The sequence below is a fragment of the Bolinopsis microptera genome, chromosome 3 (genome assembly GCF_026151205.1).
Source record: "Bolinopsis microptera isolate Bmic1 chromosome 3, MBARI_Bmic_1.0, whole genome shotgun sequence".
Classification (NCBI taxonomy): Eukaryota; Metazoa; Ctenophora; class Tentaculata; order Lobata; family Bolinopsidae; genus Bolinopsis; species Bolinopsis microptera.
In genome coordinates, this window is record NC_087074.1 from 15,105,424 (window position 1) to 15,126,972 (window position 21,549).

At 38.6% G+C, this 21,549-nt stretch overlaps 1 protein-coding gene across 3 annotated transcripts in view; it reads right to left on the reverse strand.

The window, feature by feature from the left end:
* Window positions 1-21,549, reverse strand: part of LOC134812986 (myosin light chain kinase, smooth muscle-like) — a 47,841-nt gene that overhangs the window by 22,433 nt on the left and 3,859 nt on the right. The window contains exon 1 of one of the 3 annotated variants that reach the window (XM_063820623.1): window positions 5,389-5,504. The exons of the other annotated variants lie outside the window; for them this stretch is intronic. Within the exon in view, the coding sequence (XP_063676693.1) occupies window positions 5,389-5,449 (61 nt within the window). The 5' untranslated portion in view covers window positions 5,450-5,504. Of the gene's footprint in view, window positions 1-5,388; window positions 5,505-21,549 lie in introns of those variants that run through there. 3 annotated transcript variants of the gene reach the window in all.

Sequence of the window (21,549 nt, forward strand, 5' to 3'; positions counted from 1 at the left end):
CTCGGCCTAAATGTGCTGGCTAAACAAAATTAGTGCGACACGAAATCTGTTAAACACAAAATTCATTAATAAATGCTACAATTCAGTGGCTTTCGTGTGAAAATAACATTCTTAGAATACTTAATTAAGTTTCCTTCAAGTTAGGGTGGACATTGGAAGGGAATAGGAGTTTAAAACCTTATGTTTAAAGTTGAGTTACCGCAAGCCAACGTTCATTTGTTACAATTGTTAAAGTGATACTAAGTTTGGGTAGCATGTTTAGCACTATACTGTACTGGATTAGCTTTGTTGAATGATAAAAAGACTAGCGTCTTGGTTGGAACGTTATTCAGTAATACCCGATTAACCGCGGCCATTTCCTTTCAACCTAAATAGGGTTACCGTTGATAACGTGAACAAATGAAACCAAGAAATTAACTGCAAACCTCGATTTACCACATGTACAACAATGCAAACAATTTCCATGACCAAGCTTAACATCTTAAATCAGTCCAAACATAAAGTCAATTTCCAAAAGTCTGGACAAATTATTGAGGGGGACCAGCAAATCTCAAAAAAATTAGAATAAGACCCGCAAAATTCCGGGACGATAAAATTTCGATATTTTTAAAAGTTACACCTAACTAAATAAAAAAGACTATTTTGCAACAGTTCGTAGTAAAGTATAAAGATCGAAACAAATAGTAACACCTTGACACTCGAAGACGCTAATATCATTAATATATCAATAATAATATTATTATTAATTAATAATCTTAATATAATATTGCTTCCGTACATATCGCATAATTTTACAGCACCGTATTAATTTTGGCATGCATTGCACAGTACTATAGTAGGAACTTATGAACTAAAGAAATGGTTGGAATGACGATTTGTTTTGGAAATGCGTGATGTTTAAAAGCATATTCACGTCAGGACTTATCAAAATCAAAGCTTTAAATATAAAAAGGCTGATTATTGCGGAATTATGAAATTGAATGACACAAGTGGCTGCCAATCAGTATTTAGTTGAATTATATTGATTGCGCCATGTTACCAAATATAAATTACCAGTAATCACCAATAACTAAGAAGCTTTTAAGGCCACTGATCATGAAAATAGTCTCGAAAAGTTAAAAGCAATTATGCAACATCACCACGGCTATAAAAATATAAATAAGCATTAAGCAGTGACGAAATTCAGTTTAAAACATCGGAATTAAAATCTAACATAATATAGCATAGGACATGACACAATCGATGATAAACATATATTTATCCGGAATATGTAAGGGTGTAATTCGAACCTCGCAAATGATTTGTTACGCTGTTTGTGTGTAGACAGGTGGCTACCAAAACAACAGATGAAAGGATAACAGATCCTGAATCTAACCGTTCTCTTGCAAAATATCTGCGTCTTATTGAATTTGAATTGCCTAATGTTGCCTTATAACCGTTTCTTCCCCAGTGACAGTTTCTCCCCCTAATTAAATAGGCTGGAGATGTAATTTATCACGAAAATATCCCCAATTTGTGTCGTTTCATCGTGTGTCCACACATCAATAACTAAAACAACTTTGTTCAGCAAATTATAACAGCACAACTAAAGTTTGGCTGGCAGCAGTAAGAGGCACGGCGGACGTAGTACGCGACCTTCACGAAAGTGCCACTTAAAAAGAACCTGTCACAACATAACAAATATCATTATTGTGTGAGCTCACTACAAGCTATGACACTTTATTATGGCATCTTTTATACGTAGAACGGTGTCAAAAACTAGATGGATGCTTGAAGTTGATGCCAGGTGATGTTAAACTCTGAGTTTTCCCGGAAAACATCCACACGATTCAAGGTAAGTGCGCGCCAACAGTTAAAACACGACCAAACGCAGCACAGCTCGACAACAGGTTTTAACTTTAATTAAACTTTCTATTTAATTGGTTTGTCTACTTCCACAATTACAGCTTCCAGTAAAATATGCTAACATCACAATAATACGTGGACTGAAATTAGCGCTGACTACTCGCAAGAAAACATTGTAAATACTGAATCATACTAAACGTACGTTCCACTCAAATTGCAACGGCGCTTTGAGTTACAACTCAACACTAGTATGCAACACTTTCATCAGGATATTGTGAGCCATCTATGGACAATCTTGGGAATATTCCAAGTTTTTGGAGGAGGATGATTGTTCGAGATATTTGACGTATTCGAGGGAATGCACGTGCTGTGAAGAAACTGCTGAAATTTAGGGACATGAACTCGGTCATGAAAAACAACATAGAACTACTTACAGTTACTACACCGAAACTAATGAAAATCATCATGCTCTGCTTGCTTATATATGTGTATGTGTCTTAAAACACTGAAAGAGGTTTGACAGCATGTCTACCAATTGGCAGGTTGCCAATCATTACGGGGGTGAAACAGTAATTTGCTAGCTTGTCTACCAATTGGCAGGCTGCCAATCAAACAGTAATTTGCTTCTCAACAGCTCACCAGGAGGGCATATCTCTGTGTGTTACCAGGACAGGCCGCTGCAAAACGGTTCCTATTGTTGCTTATCAGACAGCTACAGCCCAACAAACAAAAAGTCGATGATATAATTTGACATGGAGCAAATAAGTGGGGGTCAGCGATATGGGGCTGTCTATTCACATGTTTGAGTGTGGATTTGTGATGGTGGGGGAAGGAGCTTGCATGTGAATTCTGTATAATGGAAATTGGAAAACCTTCCTTGAGTGGTCTACATGCAGCCACTTTCATAATAAAAAGTTCCTACAAAAAGTTCTTTACTTCTTTGTTTGTAGTTTTTGCTCGATAATATAACATAAATAAAAAAAAGATCAATCGCTGAAAGAAAGTACCGACTTTAAATTGAAAACGGATGTTTATGAAACATAACGTAATACACAAAACTACGATTCCGAACAGGTTGAATAAGTTTCAACAAGTAATTCAATAATAATATAATAATAAACTTGCTCTGCTATAACACTAAGAAAGCAGAATAATAAATAGAATTAATAAAAATTCATAACGGAAACAAATAATATGATAATAAAATAAGCCTGAATAAGTAAAGCAGAGAAACTAAGTGAATCCATTAAGGGACGCGGCTTACATGTTAAGTAAGCCTAAAGTAACTGTAAGTCAAATCTTACGCTAGTATAATTTATACACAATAACTATGTGTAAAATGGTTTGCGGAGGGAGGGGGTCTAAAACGGACAAAACAGCTCACGTTATATAATATATTTGCTTCATCTCTGTAGTCAGTATTTGTGGGGTATAATACCACTTTATCTATTGTTATAAAATAATTAGTTAAACTCTACTATTCTGAACATGCTCCGAAAATTAAAATATATCCCAAAAAGGAACATTCAAACCCTTACCTAGTGCTCTAGCATGGTAATAAAAACATTATGCACCTTACAAATCAAATTCTAACCACTTAGGTAGGTAGCTAGCTATCTTCTAAGGTTGGATTGTTAAGATAAGATAATAATTGAACACTTATGTACACGAGTTAATTAAAAATCAGCAAATATGTGAAAGATGATACAGTAGTGCAAAAAAGGTTAAAACAGATGTTAAAACTGTGATATTGTTGAGCGAATTGTCTCATAAATAGGCAATTTTCCAAGTTAGGGCTTTGTTTCGGCAAATATCCAATGAAAGGCTACCCGCGACAAATATTCAAAACGAAATAGTCAAATAGTTACACGGAATAAGAAAAATAGCAGTTTATACCGCACGGTACAAATTGTAGAGGGTATAAATGTGACGCTTCTTCGCTTAAACCACACCTTTCTCTACAAAAGCTCATTAATAATCATTATGTATGCACTCAGGAAGGTAATAGGTGGACAGTATCACTACAAACCGTAATATCACTACACAACAGCTTGTGTTGATTTCTATCAAATCTGATCTGAGCCGAATAGTTTCTCCCCTTGTATTTTCCAACTATATTCCAACGGGAAGTAATAAGATACAACATTTTACGTCATGTCAGGGAGGATAAAATGGTGTTACTCTGAATGGTGTTACTCTGAATTTAATCCTTTCTGTGGATTTACTTATTTTAACAGTTGAGATTGTATAACATATCATGTTTGTGTTTTCCCAGCGATTTTATTCAAATCACGAATAAACGTTAATGCTGTATTAATTTTCTTGGAATAGAGTAAACCGGAAAAATCTTTGCAGCTTAAAATTGGATTTGGGCCAAAACCCAAAAAAAGATGATATTATAAATATAGCACTCTGATTGGATCCCAGAAAGTCAGGTGACCAGCCGCTCCCCAATCAAATAACAGGTTTGCGTCTTGCTCTGATTGTCTCCTGACAATCTCCAATCTACTCAGATAAGTGTGAGTGGTCCTCCTTATCTCCTTTTTAGTTTGGAGGATTGATAATGAGAAAATGGTATGTATATGGTTCCAAAAAATAACTTACTAACTCCTCCAAATACCAACCATTTGCTGTGCAGTCGCAATAAACAAAACTTTAGTGGGTAGTGGGTTGCCAGAAGTTCAACTACTTAAAGTAAACTAGTAAGTAGAGTTTACTTTCGTTCATATGGTGACGAAAGTAAACACTAAACATAGGTCACATACCTACATACTACATAGGCAAGTAGGTAGGTGATGCTGAGAAGAGCGAGTAGCTGCGACATCCCATTTTCAAGATTAGTGTCCGAAGCAACAAGATTTAATTGTTGTCAGTGATAATGACACTTAACCCGGACACAACGTTGTGACACAGTACAGATTGAATCATATCTGCGAACTCTTTTATTTAGTAGCTGCTTGGAATCAGTGCATGATTATCGTTAAAAGTATCTTACATCTAATGAGACACACTACCAGGTTTCCAACAGACAGTAATAGTTAGTAACTAACGACTTACAGTTTACTACTCACGGTCCACGGATTACTTACAACTTTCATGATCGAAGTCTAGGTGCACTCAACAAAATGTTAAACAGTACAAAAACGGCGAAATTTTAAATTCTTAAAAACACTACTATTGACGGGAAGAGTTACTAAATATTTGCTCCTTCGCAATATTTTTATTTTAACTACTCGTCGGTGTCGACTTAGTCTAGTTTAGATTGTAGTACGAGAACATTCCTCGTTACTGTAGCCTAAATATCAGGAATTTTTACGACTCTATCTTTAGAGTGCATTCTTAGATACTACATCAGAGAGAACAAGTTCGGAGCGCGTTAAAACTGGTAGAAATTCAGAATAACGCTAACAGAAAAAACGAACTATTTTCAGCAGTAAGCAGGAGTGATGAATAAGTAAATAAGAGGGTAGCGCATCATGCATGATATTGTTATATAATGATCATAGTATGCATATTACAAAACATACAGATCATAGCTCTTACCTAGCTCATGTAGAGACGAACAGGATTTAACGTAATGCATCTTCCCCTCCGGACCGTGCATCTTGGATTCTTGATACCTTCCGACACACACAAAACTATATTTTTGTAAAACAAAACGTTAGCGAAAACTACCGGGACTGAGAGATCATCAAATTTGTGGGGGTATATCAGGGAATATTTCACGGGTATATTATAATGCTAATGTGCCCTGATCACTGGGTGCCAGGAGTTTCATATGTGTGCACTCTAATGTCTGGAGGGTGAAGCTGTGAGCCCTGATACGAGTGGCAGCTAGTGCCGGTACTACCACGTCACCCCTCTAGGTGTTAGTGATGCTGGGGAGGTTGGAGCGAGGATCCCCCTGACCACCTTACCTCACAGACTGTCAACAGAACTGGGTAAAGCTCGCCGCGATTCTGCTGCTCCAGTTTTAACTGAACTCTCATCTCAATTACTTGTCCTGGGCCGTGCTAACACCCAGGGAAGTTAGGGTTGCTTATTCTGTAGTGGCTATAGTTTTCTTATCAATTTTAGAGCGACGTTCTATGAAAATCTCCAGCTCGCCCAATAGGTTGCGTTTAAATTCAACCCACAGAACGTCACAACAGAACCAGGCGTTAAAGAATTTCCCTGATCCAAGAGAACTAAAACAGAACTACAGAATTATCTTTAGTTCTGTATCTATAGACACAAAACTATAACTACAGAAGTTAAAATTAAGGACTGTTATAGAGGTAACATAGTTTTACCGCAATGAAGTGCAGTTACCCCCAGACAGTAGACACACATACACTGGACGGGTCCCTGGCCGGTAGACCGCAGGAGCTATAATCAAGTTCGATTAAAGCTAATTAGACACAGGTCAACACGGTGAGAACGTACGGTAATTGAATCCAGAGCTGACTAATTCGGGGGCCTGTTATACGATTATTGATACAGCTTCAAAGCAAAACATTGGAATTACGTGATCTACCAATACCGATAAATTGCGGGGGTAACATTATTATAAAGTTATAAGATGATGGAGATTAGCCATAAAGCTTCAGGTCCCGACTCTCAGTGGCTATTTCGTCACAACGTCTCCTCTGATAGAGAACTACCGTCATAACAACGAAAGGGACTGAGAGGTGAGGAAAAACGAATAGCAGTAAGTTGACTGAAGATAGAGTAAATACCACTTAGTTTATCTTCAGTAAACTTACTGTAAGTGAGCAGGAGACGCCGGCGCGCTGCACAGAATCCCCACATATATATGATAGATACCCTATCTACGTGCACCATGCTGGATGCCACATGCAACTTGTTACGGTCTCCTGGAAAGCCTAGTAACTTCTTTCCCCTTCAAGCAATTCACGCGTTAAATATCCAAAGAAGACACGACAGCACCTGTAGGTACTAGCTAATGCTACAAACTTACAAACTTCAAAGTGAGCTGGAGCTCACGAGGTTAACTGAAGTTTTCCAGTTTGGGAAGGCAGCGTGGGTGGGTATTAACTATTAGCTTGATAGCCCGTGTAAAATAGATAAAGTTTCAAATGTTCTAGTTATGTAAAGCGGGCTCAGGTAAAACAAGGATTACAGCATGTTGAGAAGATTATGTTTTGTGGATACAGGATATATTAGGAGTATTGTACTGATGACAGGAGCCGACAGCTTCATAAGGCCCTCCAAACGGTCAGACCACTAGACCGTCCAATCAGCTGGGATTCCCAGAGACAGCAGCCAATCAGCGAGCATTATCACAGCAATTCGAGGCAGACAGAAGCCAATAGGATGGTAGAAAAAGAAACAGTAGCCAATGGGAGGTGTCAGGAAAGGAAAGTCGCATGTTTTAGACGTTATGCCTTCACCTAAATTATAGTCTCGAGAGGTTCGAAAAATGCGACGATAGGCCAAGATGAAACCAAGCTGACTTGTAGTGATTCGAATGGTAGCACTTATTTATAGCAATCACATCATGGACGGACCACGCAAGTCGTGACGGAGAGCATGGCTGTCGGAGGTACAATAACAAGCGAGAATTAAAAAAGGAAGTCAACTTCTCAACTGAAATCTAATTCTAGCTCGCCGTGAAGACCCGGTCAAGAATCAGTACAAGAATGCACCAACAAAGAGAGAGAGAGAGGGAAGGATATCTAGACCGCGCTAAAGCGGGCACAAGTCAACACCACCGGCACTTATTCCAGTCTTTAGTGTGTTTTACAGTATACTTGAACTTCAAGAGGACCTTGTGTTTTACTCTATACTTCACGACACTCCAGAGTGTGGTTCATTTTATCAGATTGATGTCAGGAACTCAGTCAGTTTCATGAAGCATGTTGGTCTGGGCGTGGTACCACCTGATTGTCGCAAAACTTAAAGCAGGTTGAAGCAAGTTGCCATACCCTGCCTTTGGTTATATTGTAACCAGTATAAGAAATAAAGGGGAAAGAATTGACACGAACACAGGCGATGTAGCAAAGTGTGAGGGTAAACATTCGGGAAACAACCAATAAACAATAAACATATGGTTCACTTTATATATTATCTCAACGTAGTGTATATAATTAATATTCCTTTATGTGACGAAGCCATGTGGTCTCGCGAGACTAAAGAGGACGGTGCTATTGCTATATTATCCGAGTTCTTCACTCACATGTACACCGCTATGTTACTATACTAACTGGGTGGTAATTTCGGGAAACACCACCAGGTAACACAGCTTCATCACTAGTCTTCAGGCTGAGCTTTCCAAGGGTGTCAATTGGGGAGGTGGTCAAGAGAAAACCGGTAAGTTTTCCCGAGTAGTGTGGAATGTGGAAGGCAGCAATTCAACCCAGGGTAGTCCACCGGACATTTTACAGGTCTCTCTCGTCCGAGACAAATTACCGCCTCCCAGACACGAGCAATATCGCTACGTGGTAATGACTGACCGTCTGGTTGGCATAAAGCTCACTTTTGTTTTTCCACAAATTTATAAGAAAGGATCTCCGAGTAAAGGACACATAACTCTGCACAGATACTTAGCGCTATATACAACAAACGACTATAAACCATCAAGTTGGTCACCAGTCAACTCTAAAACACCGCACATCATCACAACACATCAGTCCACAAGACAAAAAAATCCAGTTTTTTATCGCCTATAAATAGCTCATAATGAAATACCTCGGCCGGTGGATGAGATATTTAAATTATGCTACTAAAGTACTAAAACATCGGCATACTTCAAAACCTATATTCTATTTTTATTAGTCTGTTCAGATTAACAAAACTAAAACTGTTTAACAGTTAGTCAGCCAGGCACAATGGACTAAACACCGTCCCCGGCCCCCTGTAAGTTTTCTAACAACATTGACAAATGAAACAAGTCGTAGCTATGGTGCAGCTATGCTCAATTCCCACGTTAGCCAAATTCCTTTCAATTCAACCTTCCTCTGCCAAAAAGCATGTACCCCAAAGTTAGTCCAGTGAGTGCAGCCAGGAGATTCCAAACATTGAACCCGATGACGACGAGAAAGATAAGGAAGAGAAGAGTCCACTCCAGCATGTAGAACATAGCACACAGTAGATGCTGGAGACAGTCCACTGTGGCCTGGTCCTCAGCTCCGCGTCTCTCCAGGTCTCGGAGGAGGATGGGCTTGTTTTCTGGATTGGCTGCTGCTGCCTGAGCTTCTAGCAACAGGCATGATCGCAAACTCTTTACCTGCGGGTGTGGACACAACAATTAAGGAAAGCCTTGATTCTAATTCCAAGAAGAAAACTCGCATAAAAAAATGCTTTAGTCGTTAATCCAGAGGATGCTCACCAAAATATGAAGATATCATACCATTTCGTAAAGAAGAGCGAGACATACAATCCCACCCATTGCCATCCAGAACTCAAAGTCAGACTCAACCCTCCAATTCTCGAACAGCAAAGTACTCTCCTTGTTAAAAGTAAAGTAGAGGCAGGACCTAGTGGTGCAGTCATCAGAGTAGGTAGGTGTGGAGGTGGACACTACAGAGCTGGAGGTGGTGGTGTCCATGGAGGTGGTGGTGTCCATATAGGTGGTGGTGTCCACGTAGGAGGTGGAGGTATCCATGTAGGAGGTTAAGGTATCCAAGTAGGTGGTCAAGGTATCCAAGTAGGCGGTCGGGGGTATAGAGGTGCCAAATGGATGTCCGTCAGGGATAGTTTCGGGAGTTGGAACAGCCAATGGGGGAGATTGCTCTTGGTGGGAGATGAAGTTTCCCATACACGATTATACCTATAGCTTTGGTAAAACTGCCGACTAACTGGTTGAAGAACGATTACAATGATGCGCAAAAATGTACTGGAATGCGGAACAAGCAAGCCAGCTTAATATTTAGATACTTGTACTGAGGGTGTGAGCTGAGCAGAGCAGATGTATGGCACGCGTAATAAACCTGATCAACATTAAAAAGACTCAACAACAACTCAACAACCCCCCCCCCCCCCCCCCCCCAACTAAACGGACGGTCTATGCTACCGACTACTTATTCTCTTAAATAACTTTGATGAAACCTGCACTATGGCCCGAACAATCAAACAAACTAACTCAAACAAACAACCATTAAAACGATAGGAATATAATTCGGGGTTTTTATTACGCTTGTTTTCTAAAATACTGCTTCTCTTTTGAAGGCATGTTCAGTGCAGAAAAAACAACCAGGAGCATTTCTCAGAATTCTGTATCAGGGTGAACGAAGAAAGAATTAGAGAGAAAGGAGGAGAAAGAAGAGAGAAAGGAGGAGGAAAGAGGATTCTGGAACATCCAGTAGACTCGTTAATACCGCGGGTCATTTGTTTAAAGTCTAATAAAGTAACTTTATGGGGCCGCCATTGGGGAATATAGAAACGTCAACAGCGACAACTAATGGAAACTTAACGATGTGACAAGAAGGAAAACGAATATTTCTCTCTCTCTCTCTCACGAAACGAATATGCCTCACGACACCAAAACAAATAGAGCTCACCTCACGCATGTAACCCAAATAAAGAGCAGCTTAATTTACAGCTTTTAGTCCTATCTAAACAATGATACCTGTCATTGGTATAGCGAGGCTGGGATGGGGCAAGTTGATCCAATTCGGTGGGGTGATGACTTAATGATGACGTAATGATGACGTAGGTTTTGTACATTTTGGAACAATTTGAGGAAATACGGCAAAGCGGAAATCTAATTCTTGGGGAGAAACGCCGTAAAAGATTGGATTTAAAATGACAAAAAAGGGGGATATTATGGGTTATCCAAGATATAGGTCGGAACCCAGAATTACTCAAATCAGTCGACATTTTAAACTCCCACTGACCTGTGGCTCATGTCGATAATATGGCTCAGACATTGTGTCAGACAATATGCGTGAAGACACACATCTGTTGATTATAGACTGATCAGGGAGAATACCACAGGACACGGCCAGGCTGGTAATTGGTGGGGTAATGTGGGGAGAGACCTGGTCAGGAAGTATTGGTAATCACACAAATATGTCGGGGAAATTACGGAGTTGGAAGAGGAAATAATTGCAACTTAATTTATCTTAAAAAGTGGGTATTTTGGGAAAAATGCTGCTGTAATTCGGGTTTGTTTCCTGCATGTTCTCACGCCATTCTCATGGTCTGATTAACCGTCAATTAACAGACAGTATAATCAATTAACACATCATTATCTCGTGGCTTGTGGAGCTAAGAGCTCATAATCAACAGCTCAGATGTAACACATCTGTATCTCGCAGAGACAGTTTTCCACACTCAGCACGCTTGACCCTGATGACCTGACTATAAAACTTGTGCAGCTGACTATTAACAGATCAGATCTAGCATAGAAGCCTCCCGCCATTTAGCATCATGCTTGCTTCATTTACTGTTAGTTTGGTAGTACAGTCAAATACGTCCTAATTTAAGTCTTTGTCGGAAAAAATTCGCAACAAAGCGATTTTAACGGGAAATGGTCGAGACAGGTCCCAGGAATCATTCCAGAGAGTTCCCAAAATTTCTGACTGCAGCAAAATCCACAATGACCACTTTTTTACCACTTTGGTTTGGGGGGGTTACAAAAAGGAGTTTCCCTCAGGACCAGGAGATCCGGGTAGATAACCAGACGATTGTCAACAACTTCAACATGAGAAAGCCGCACAAAACAAAATGTACTAAAATAACTCTACCGTCAACTAAATGAAGAGTAGAATATTAAAATAATTCTACCGACAAATAATTGAGGAGTAAACTACACATTCATATTTGAGTAAGAGAAATGAAAGGAAGAAAAGTGTAGAAGACAATGCAAGTCCCCTCTTCTGATGCGATGGTGCGTTGAATGAAGACAATAGCACAGTACAGTGATCATTGGTTACGCTATTTTAACTGCTAACTACTACCTACTAACTATTTTGCAGGAATTGGAGAACTCATAATTACGGTTTATAATTATCACGACGAACAAATATTGTATAATAACAGCTGTTGGTAGTAGTGTTTTGAAAGGCAAATAAAAACTGGGTCAGCTAATAACTCAAACATTTACGCACTGTGCCGCGTCTTGCAAGGTTTCCTTCAAATTGCTCTATTTTAAATGTGCAGCCGATTGTTTAGCAACACCGAGCTGTTTCTTCCTGAAACCACAGATCTCAACAAAAAGTCTAACGTTTTATGAAAGCTATGCATAATATTCAATATTTATGCAAAGCGTTATTCATTAGGTCTCGCCAAAAATTGATGGCTAGCTGCTGTGTAGTGCTATAATAGTATAATCTCTATCGAGAGACTGGCGCCAAGACAGACAGTGAGAGGGCAAGAAGGCAAAACAAACACAAAGGCAAGCCGGTGAAATAATAGTGAAGTGACACAAAGGCAGGGTGAAATAATAGTGAAGTGCCACGTAACGATATGGAAAACAATTCATCTACTCTAACCGCTATAGAGTCTATCATGCGGTCGTTATAACAATGGGACCACAGCTGGGCTTCCTACTTATTTTAGTTAATTACAAACCAATTAACACTCATAAAACGTGAATCTAAATCGAGCACGAAATTTATAAATTTACAACAGCAACTTATACCAGAATATAATTCCGGCTAGACCTCCGTGCGTGCGTGTGTAAATTAATTATGTTTTGTACATACACACACACAGCGAGGTAAGATTCACTAATGGGTAATATCGAGAATCGAGTTAGAGACCAATGATGGGACGTGGTTCCGGACACATACTGAGCAGTGGGACACCCACCATGGCGAGCGACCCTGTACTCAATCTAGATTAGAGAATGTACTACCTCAGTATATAATGGTTTGTCGGAGTCATTATGGTTTGTGTCGGAATCATAACTCATAAGTCTCATATATTTTGTGGACTGAGCAACTTTCCTAAGCGCTTTATAATTTTTGAACATCTTTTCTGGAGATGACGCGATCAGAATATTTGTCAAACTATGTTTGTCCAACTGTACTTCTCTCCACCAATTTCAGTTTAACGTTTTGATTGCAGGGCGTCAACATGTTCTGAGTTTTGGCCCAAAGTATGAGTCACATCACGTGCAGTTGTCGGCGGAGAGTGGCTGAGACCATCAGTACCGTAATCGTAGTGACATGCAGCTATCATTACGGCCGGGAAATAGCTTGGCAAGCAGCATCCTGCACTCAAATTGTAGTCATCACGAATACTTTGAGTGCTCCTATCATACTGCATTTGTGTTCGGTGTGGTATTTTGCTATGGCGACTTTCGAGTTTCGTGTTCTGACTCAATGCTGATTGCTAATATTACATTTTCTTAACTTAACATTTAACAATAGCATATGTTCGACACTGATTGGTTTAATTCTTGAAATCGACTGATATTTTTATTTACATTTACAGATGAGTGAGGGATTACGCTATTACACTTATCATTTTCCAGGAATCACACAATGAAATGTCTGACCTAGAGGTCAAAACACCAACAGTAGCTCAGGATTCAGATAATTTTCACAAAGATGTCAGTTGCAGTGTAGAAACCACCCCAGATCAAGAAGAAGATAAAGAAAATGAGAACATGTCGCAGGAGCTTACTAAAATGGAAAGAGAGGACATCATAGAAATGGAGACCGAAAATGAAAGTGGTAAAGAGATGAAGCAAACATTAGAAAATATTGATGAGAATATTGAGTTCACTGAGGGTGACGGTGTATTCGCTGCAAATGGGGGAGTGATACCTGAAAGAAACTCCCAGAAAAAGCCAGCCGTTCTAGCTGGAATGAACAGCAAAACAGAGACAAGAATCGAAACAATAGCAGAAACAGCCGAACCGAACAGTCCAGACATCACCAAGACGGTTCCACACAAAACCCGACCAATGCGCCGGGACGCCACCTTCATCACCCCACCACGAGATGCTCCCACCAGACTAACAGCCCAGGCAATAGACAACCAGAACGCAGCTATCAGCGCTCTGATCTCCCAGCAACACGACGACCTCATGGAGCAGAACCTTAGGACTAAGGAGATCATAGCAGCAGTCCGGAGGAACATAAGGAACACAATCCAGACCAAAAGACAGGAACAGTTGGTTCGGCAGAACAAGATTCTGCCAGTAGCAAGACAGAATATGAAGCTAGCTAGTGTTAATCTTAACGAGTTTACTTGTGATCTCCCCAAGCAGCGACCTAGGATTCTGTTACCCAGCAAGAGACGAGCTAAGAGGTGGAGGATAAAACTGCCTCCACTCGACAAATACCATGCCAACCAGAACAAATACCATGGCAGCATTAAAAAGAGCGGCAGCACGGACTTTCGATGAGACTTTGAGAAATGTGTGGCCTGTCAGATCTGAGCGGACTTTCCCACGTCACAGGCACGCCTGACTAGGCAACAAATCAAAAGTCCTGGCCAGCGGTTTACAACAAGTGTGACAAAAAGTGTTACAAAAAGTAACACACTGCACTGAACGTGAGGAAGCGATTATACAGAGCAGCTGAGCGCGCCATGAGGACAAACAAAACAACGCTAATAACATATACGAGCTGGGAATTAGTGAGTTGAATTGTAAGTAGAACGAACACACAGTGAGTTGCTGTGAGCTCCCTCTTCCCAAACCTGTTGATTGATTATTGGGTTAAGTATGCGGCTTCAGTCTACAGTAAAATATGCAAGAGGATCAGAATATGGGGATGTGATAGTTTATATACTATCTTGGAGAGGAGCGGGTTTCTCATTTCCATCTGAGGTATTGTAGTGAGGCAGGGTCAAATGCTACAGCGAGGAATTTGGGGTATGGAGTGAATGATGTGTTCATACATATCAGTCTAAACTATTGAATGTGCAGTATTGATGTTGTAATCTATGGAAACAATAACCACAGTAAAATATTTACTTTATTCACTAAAAATACAAGAAAATATGATAAAGCGATTGTGTTATCAAGTAAAGCGCCTTACTTCACGAGAAACACAAGAAATGATAAAGCGATTGTCGTATCTTGTAATGTGCCATCCATCGTGCGGTTGCCCAATATTTGATTAATAAGATTGCGCTTTAACGCGACCTATCCATCATTTGTGGTACCACCTGATCGGATGGATGGGAGCCAATATTTTTTACAGACCGTGATTCTACGATGAAATGAGACTGTTGATCATAGGTCTTGAGTCTTGACGCTTGTATTATCAAAAATTATAAACTCGATTGATAAGTTGGCATGATTATTGAAGATTATTTGTTTTTAAAGGATTCGCTTTATCTTATATTATTAGACTAATTATTATTAAATTGAATATTATTAAACTAATTATTTATTACGACTTTGGAATAAATATATCCAGCATTAATATGATCAGACATCACCCCGACATTAGTTACATTAATGTATTATAGAGTCTCAGTCCAATTAGGAATCTTAAAATCTTTCAGAAAAGTATTAATGAAAAACATAGAGCGTTGTAAACAAAGTATTAATTGACGGCTGTGAAACTAAAATAAATATTATTGCAATCCTGCAATTAGGAGAAGAAATGTTATCGGTGATGAAATAAGGAAGGTTTAGGGAGCTCTAAAATTGCAACCAAAAGAGTTGCTGAAAGTACTTTCGCATAGCACACTGTAAATATAATTGCAATTTTATTAGCTAAACATAACACCAGTAAATTGGGGAAACAAACTATTGCCGGCAAATCGAAGCCCGTTTATTCTCTACCCAGATTGAAGAGTACGAATATATAAAATATTGATTAGACTAAGCAGAGATGTTAATTATATAAATAACATTAATTTTCTTTAAAAACATCCTGTCAAAAAGAATATAAAAGCAAAATTAATATCATTATGGTTTTTGGTGAGGATGCGTACAACGAAATACAATAAATATTAAGCTTTAGCAAGACATTTAATTGATATTGTATCCTGAACAAAATCAGTACACTTAAAACGGAATAAAAAAGCGATTTTGGATAACAACAGCAAACCAATCAGCAAAAAACTCAGGTTTTGAAACCCGAGTATCCGTAATTGTACTGGACATCATCGCCTTCACCTAGCAGACCGCATACTGCAGACAGTGAGTCAGCTGTCTGAAACTCGGGCCGGAGCTAACCATCTCGACCACTAGGTCAGGCAGCGCTGTCACTTTGCCATGAAAACACTCGCCAGTCAAATGAAGGAGCATCACGTGACTTGCCAGTCAAATGAAGAGATGTCACGTGGTGTCTGGAGATACAGGTCGGGGATACAATTGGTGATGACACGTTACTACTGAAGTATACCTAAAGACCTGTCACAATCGTACCCTGCGCTACAAATAACGCATGTTATGTAAAATATTTTACAGCTTCCGAGGGCTGTTTCCGGCTCCGGCGGACGGAATTTTAACAGGGTACAATTCCTGAAATTCATGATGAAAAGCTGAGGAATGCGGTCAAACTGATGTACAGCTCAACGCGCTGGATACATGTACTCAGCTTCAAGATATGTACGTCGAGCCGAATTACACAGCGTCAAAAGAAACCTAATTGTGTTCCAGCTTCCTGAAAATGTTGCTGTGCTGCTCAAGCGAATAAATTAAGCGTTCGCTTTGTCACGTGATTTGTGTTTCAGCGTATAATGCAGATAAACTACTAACGAGTAACAAGTGTCACAACATATTGACTATCAGTACTTAGCAATTGATTAGAGAGTTTTTGACATCATAATCGGAGCGCTCGTGTGATTGGAGCGCGAGCTCTGTAATCGATGTAAATCATAAAGTTTCTTTCCGATTCCAAGCGGCTCTTGAAGCCTACATCAGTACTATCACATGAGCAATTCCTTCCCGAAATTTGAGTAAAGAGACTAATCCAACAATGTCAATACATATGGAGAAGTAGGACACATTGTTAATCATCTAAAGATCGTACATTTGTAGCAAATATGTATTTCAGAGCAATTCCTGGGCGGCAGAAATTAGATTTAATAGATAGTATTAACATTTAGCGGTTAAGCTAGTAAGTTTCTCTGGAAATCACTAGTCACTAGTGAGCAGAGCCAACACTGGAGTTTAACAAAGAGTTACTGACGGTGTAACAATCCTAACGTTACATTAATGCAATTTGACTAAAAGAATGTACATAAATCAATGAAGTTGCACTTTCAAAGCGATCAACATACCAAGGAAGACGTAACAGTAGCAATCTGACATATATATGTATAACTAATAACTAATATATTAGCTAACTGTTCGTTAAATAATGTCCCAAAAAGCTTAAACAGTTAAACCAGTCCTGCAATGACAAACGTGATAAATAAGAAAAAATATAACTTTATAATAATTAAATGCATCATAATATAGGCCTGAAATTGAACATTATCCACCTTTCTGATCTATTATGGGATTCTTTACGAAGATTTTCTAGATTGTCGACAGACAACAAACTAAATAATAAGATTACAATTGAAATATCAACTCAACATCACGGGATTCGATAGTTTAATAACTATTTTACTTTTGGCTTTAACCGCACCGTAGAAAAATAAATATCCGTCCGCGCGAGAAATTATAGTGACATAATATGCTATAAAAATATTTAATTTTGTATCCCTTTGCTTAAGTTAAAACTCTCGGGGAACAGAAAACGATACATTAAGATCTATATTTAAACAACAATGAAACACACAAACCATCAGTAACTGAAATAAATTGTCATGACAACTTGTCACGTCATTTGCCTCTTATCTGATCAGACAGAAACAATAGAATATAAGGAGGAGAAAACACTTACATTACACAGTTGCACTGACACGACGGACAACACCGTTTCAAGAAGTGGGAAATGATCGAATTTCTGAAAACTGATCTGCATTAAGGAACCGTGAACCTCGTTACAAAAGATGTTAACTTTATGAGAACGCAGTTTGCATAGAGACATGCAAACTTGAGTGGAGATGAGAAAACTGGGTACTATCCACTGATTGGATTACGTTATAATAACTCCGGGCCACAACATAACACCTTATAACACCACAACACCTTCTGAGAGTGTATCAAATCAGAATATTTCAAGTTACATGCTTGGTGTAAAAAATGTGGCAATCATGTTGATGTCTTACATATACGTTCGGTTGAACGGAGCCTCCAGAAAAACGTACATTTTCGATGAAACTATTTCAGCATTTTATGTCTTGTTCAGCTTATTTTTTAGTCTCACCCGAAGGCATGTCCAATTATTTGACAGTACATATTCTCATTCAGGAAATAACTTTTCAATACAACAATCCCAAGACCAGACACTTTAATACAAAGTTTTCACTATATGTTGTAAATTTCTCAGTACTGAGTTCTGTCTCGAAATTGAGTAACAAACAGAGCTATATTTTAAAGAAATATAAGGAATTTCTGGTTGTTCCCACAATAAAAGTAAGTCACCATTAAGGCTTCAGAAGCCTCAGCAAGACGGTTCGGGGATCCAAAACGAATCATTTCAGTCTTAAATCTATACAATGTAGGAATTAAAGAAGTGGTCTTCAACAGTTGACACCTCTAAATTACATAATAAGTTGACGGGAGTAATTAAAGAATTATAAAGTTTAATTATAAACAATAAAAAATTGTCCAAAACTTCCATCTCCGATATATGACGACAAACGTGACGGAAATCATGACGCAAATGTTTTACAATACTTTACTAGGTCTTCATTCATAAGTATGCGGATAGCGAAGAATCAGCTGTGTGGCCACGAATCTGACTATAAAGAAAATGTTGGGTGACGCAAGAATATTGTCTAGAAACTCAAGGTGCTAAACAGTATCTGATGTAAATCATTCGCAAAGAATGTGTAAAGAATGAACTTGTTAGAGTGATCATGTGAGCATCTGGACAGTGAAAATATTGAAGGCTTGTAAGCCTAACAAAGGCAGAGAAAAATAAATCTTAAGTAGATTTAGTCAGTCACAAATATAATACTATTACTACCCATGCGCAGTTAACAGTTAAAAGACGCACCACGCACTTCAGATTTTCATATGACTGAAACATTATGCTACTTATCTCAATTGGTATTACTCAAATTTCCAGGTTCTTATTGAATTACGCATGTGTTGGCAAGTTACGCACGAAACATCACATAACATGGCCGGTAGTTGCATTGGCAGGAAACATCTGAAGTCTGAATTGATCTAGGTTAAAATTATCAAATAGTTCTTGGTCAAAATCATTTTAGTCTGGTTTGTGAAAATGTAGATCCTAGTGACAGGCAATTAGCGCAAGCAAATATATTCTAGAGAAAAATGGCCATATTTTGAAGTCTGAACAATCATAAGTGTCTGTTTATACCACTGGTATCTGATTTTTAACGTAAAATACCTATATTAACTTGATGCTTTAAATTCCGCTTATAATTTAATCATAAATAGTAAATAGGCCCCGCTTAAACATTAAAGAGGCTTTATAAAATCAAAACGCATTCCGTTTTAATAATAAGTTCAAAGTCTATAAATTAGTACTTGGCAAATATATTCTAATTCTATAGAAAAATTGCTATATTTTCAACAATCATATGTGTGCGTTACTCTTGGTATCTGATTTTTAACGCAAAATATATTAACTTGATGCTTTAAATTCCGTTTATAATTGAATCATAATAAAGAAGAAAACTTCCCATAATAATTCCCGTGAACACAGTTTAATAATAGTGCATATAGTTGATAAACAGTTTCTTTTTTAATGAATAGTAGATAAACAGTGTGAACCTAGTGTAAACAGTGTGAACAGAACTCAATTAATAATATTGTATAATTGATAATAAGTGTAGTAATTGATAATTGATACGTGGTTTCCCTTTACATTGAATGTTTAAAGAGTTACAGCGAAGTAACTAAAGAATAATTCTGCTATTTTTTGTTCTCTAAGGTTCTTCAATCTTCTGGATAGTATAGAGTCTATACTATAGACTTATAGACCTGCTCGAACTTTCCATTTTATATCATTTTATATATCACACATTGCAGGAATGGCACTGGTGAACAGGGCAACTTTTTGTTCACGAATTTAAAGAAAATTAGCACCGTACGAACCGCACAGACTATCATGACACGGGTTTACAGAAATCTAAAAATATTATCCGTCAGTAGCTGCCTTAATTCGAGTATATCAGGGTATTTTGGGTAACATCAGCGCACGGAGAGAATATTTCTAAAGCAATTTCGTGTACATATATTACTACTGTTTAGCCTGGTTCAATTGTTTAATTAAAAAAGAGGGATAACGCATTACACAATCAGAACGCATTAAAATTATGCATCAGCCAAAATATATAAAACATCTGGATACTCAAAGAGGGAGACGGTGGAATTGGGCATTTTATGTTGCATACAAATAGCTGTCGTGAAATATAGAAACCGTTTAATGTTTTTTACGGTCACATAATAGTCGGTTTAACGCCATTTAAAAACCGTTCTGGACGCCATTTAAAAACAGTTCTGTCTATAAAACTGTTGTTATTCGTGGGACAAAAACGAATACTTTAAAATCGTAAAACTTAAAACTCAGGGTTACAACAGCTTGGCAAAGTATCGTCTAAAAGTTTTAAAAACATGCGCTTATTGCGCAGTACCCTCAATCTCGTGAGTGAAGTAGGAGACAGCCGCAAAATGAACTGCATCACGGTACACATCACGATATTCCCTCATATGAGGAGGGACCTAGCGGCGGATAGCGGCGGCTATCGGCGGCTAGCGACGGCTGGCGGCGACAACCGCTCAGAGCCACACCCTTACCCATAGGCCATAGGGCGAGGCATTGGCACGTTCAGACTTTTTACATGTTATGAACTTTATACTATGGAGCTAAAAAATTTTCTGTTATAGTAATTCTTGCGCAGTGGTATTTTTCATCCGTCCCACTGCTGAAATGTGACGGCTCTCTTATATCCACTCAATGGCGCTAATCTATTGATGACAAGGTCACCGGTTAGGAGACCGCCACTGGTAGCATGCAATAGGCGTCAATTAAGCTACTGGTCAATTATCATTTTAGTTCGTGGCAGTCTCAATACTATTAGCGAGACAAACATTCGGTTCTAATGAATACATTGCTTCAAATTGATAACGTTATCGCAGAAGTTACCCCAATATTGGTATACAAAGTGTGGAGACGTGTGATGGACAGTTAAGCAGCTAGACAGCAACCTGGTGTTGATGTCCAGGCTTTTAAAATTTGATCCGTATTGTTTAATGTTTTGTAAATTATTCAATGCTTTTTATTTCAAACGGTTGCCTATTCAAATAAATATTCAGAGAGTTCGCATTCACTCAACAAATAGCCAAAGCTGGATGTGGCTGGAGAGTCCCAACCCAACAGTCATTATACGGCAAATAAACAAAGTACTTAATGAAGGTACACAGGGTACACAATATAAGGGCAGGGTCGATGTTTATGTTACATCAAGAAAAGTGGATTCGAAACAACAGTAAACAGTCAACTCACGTAATCATCCGCTAGCAACTGAGCGACAATAAAGATAGCAATGTTACATTTAGTGTGGGCCCATTGTTTTGAAGTTTCCTAATACATGATGTTGACACTTGTATTGACGATGGAACCTGTATCAATGTGTCATGGGTACATTAAAGTGGAACAGAACTTGAAGTTTTACTTCCGTTCCAAGTATTGAATGCATAGTTAAAAGAATGCAATTGGAATTTGGAATGACGAAATTCGAGTTTCGACAGATACTTTT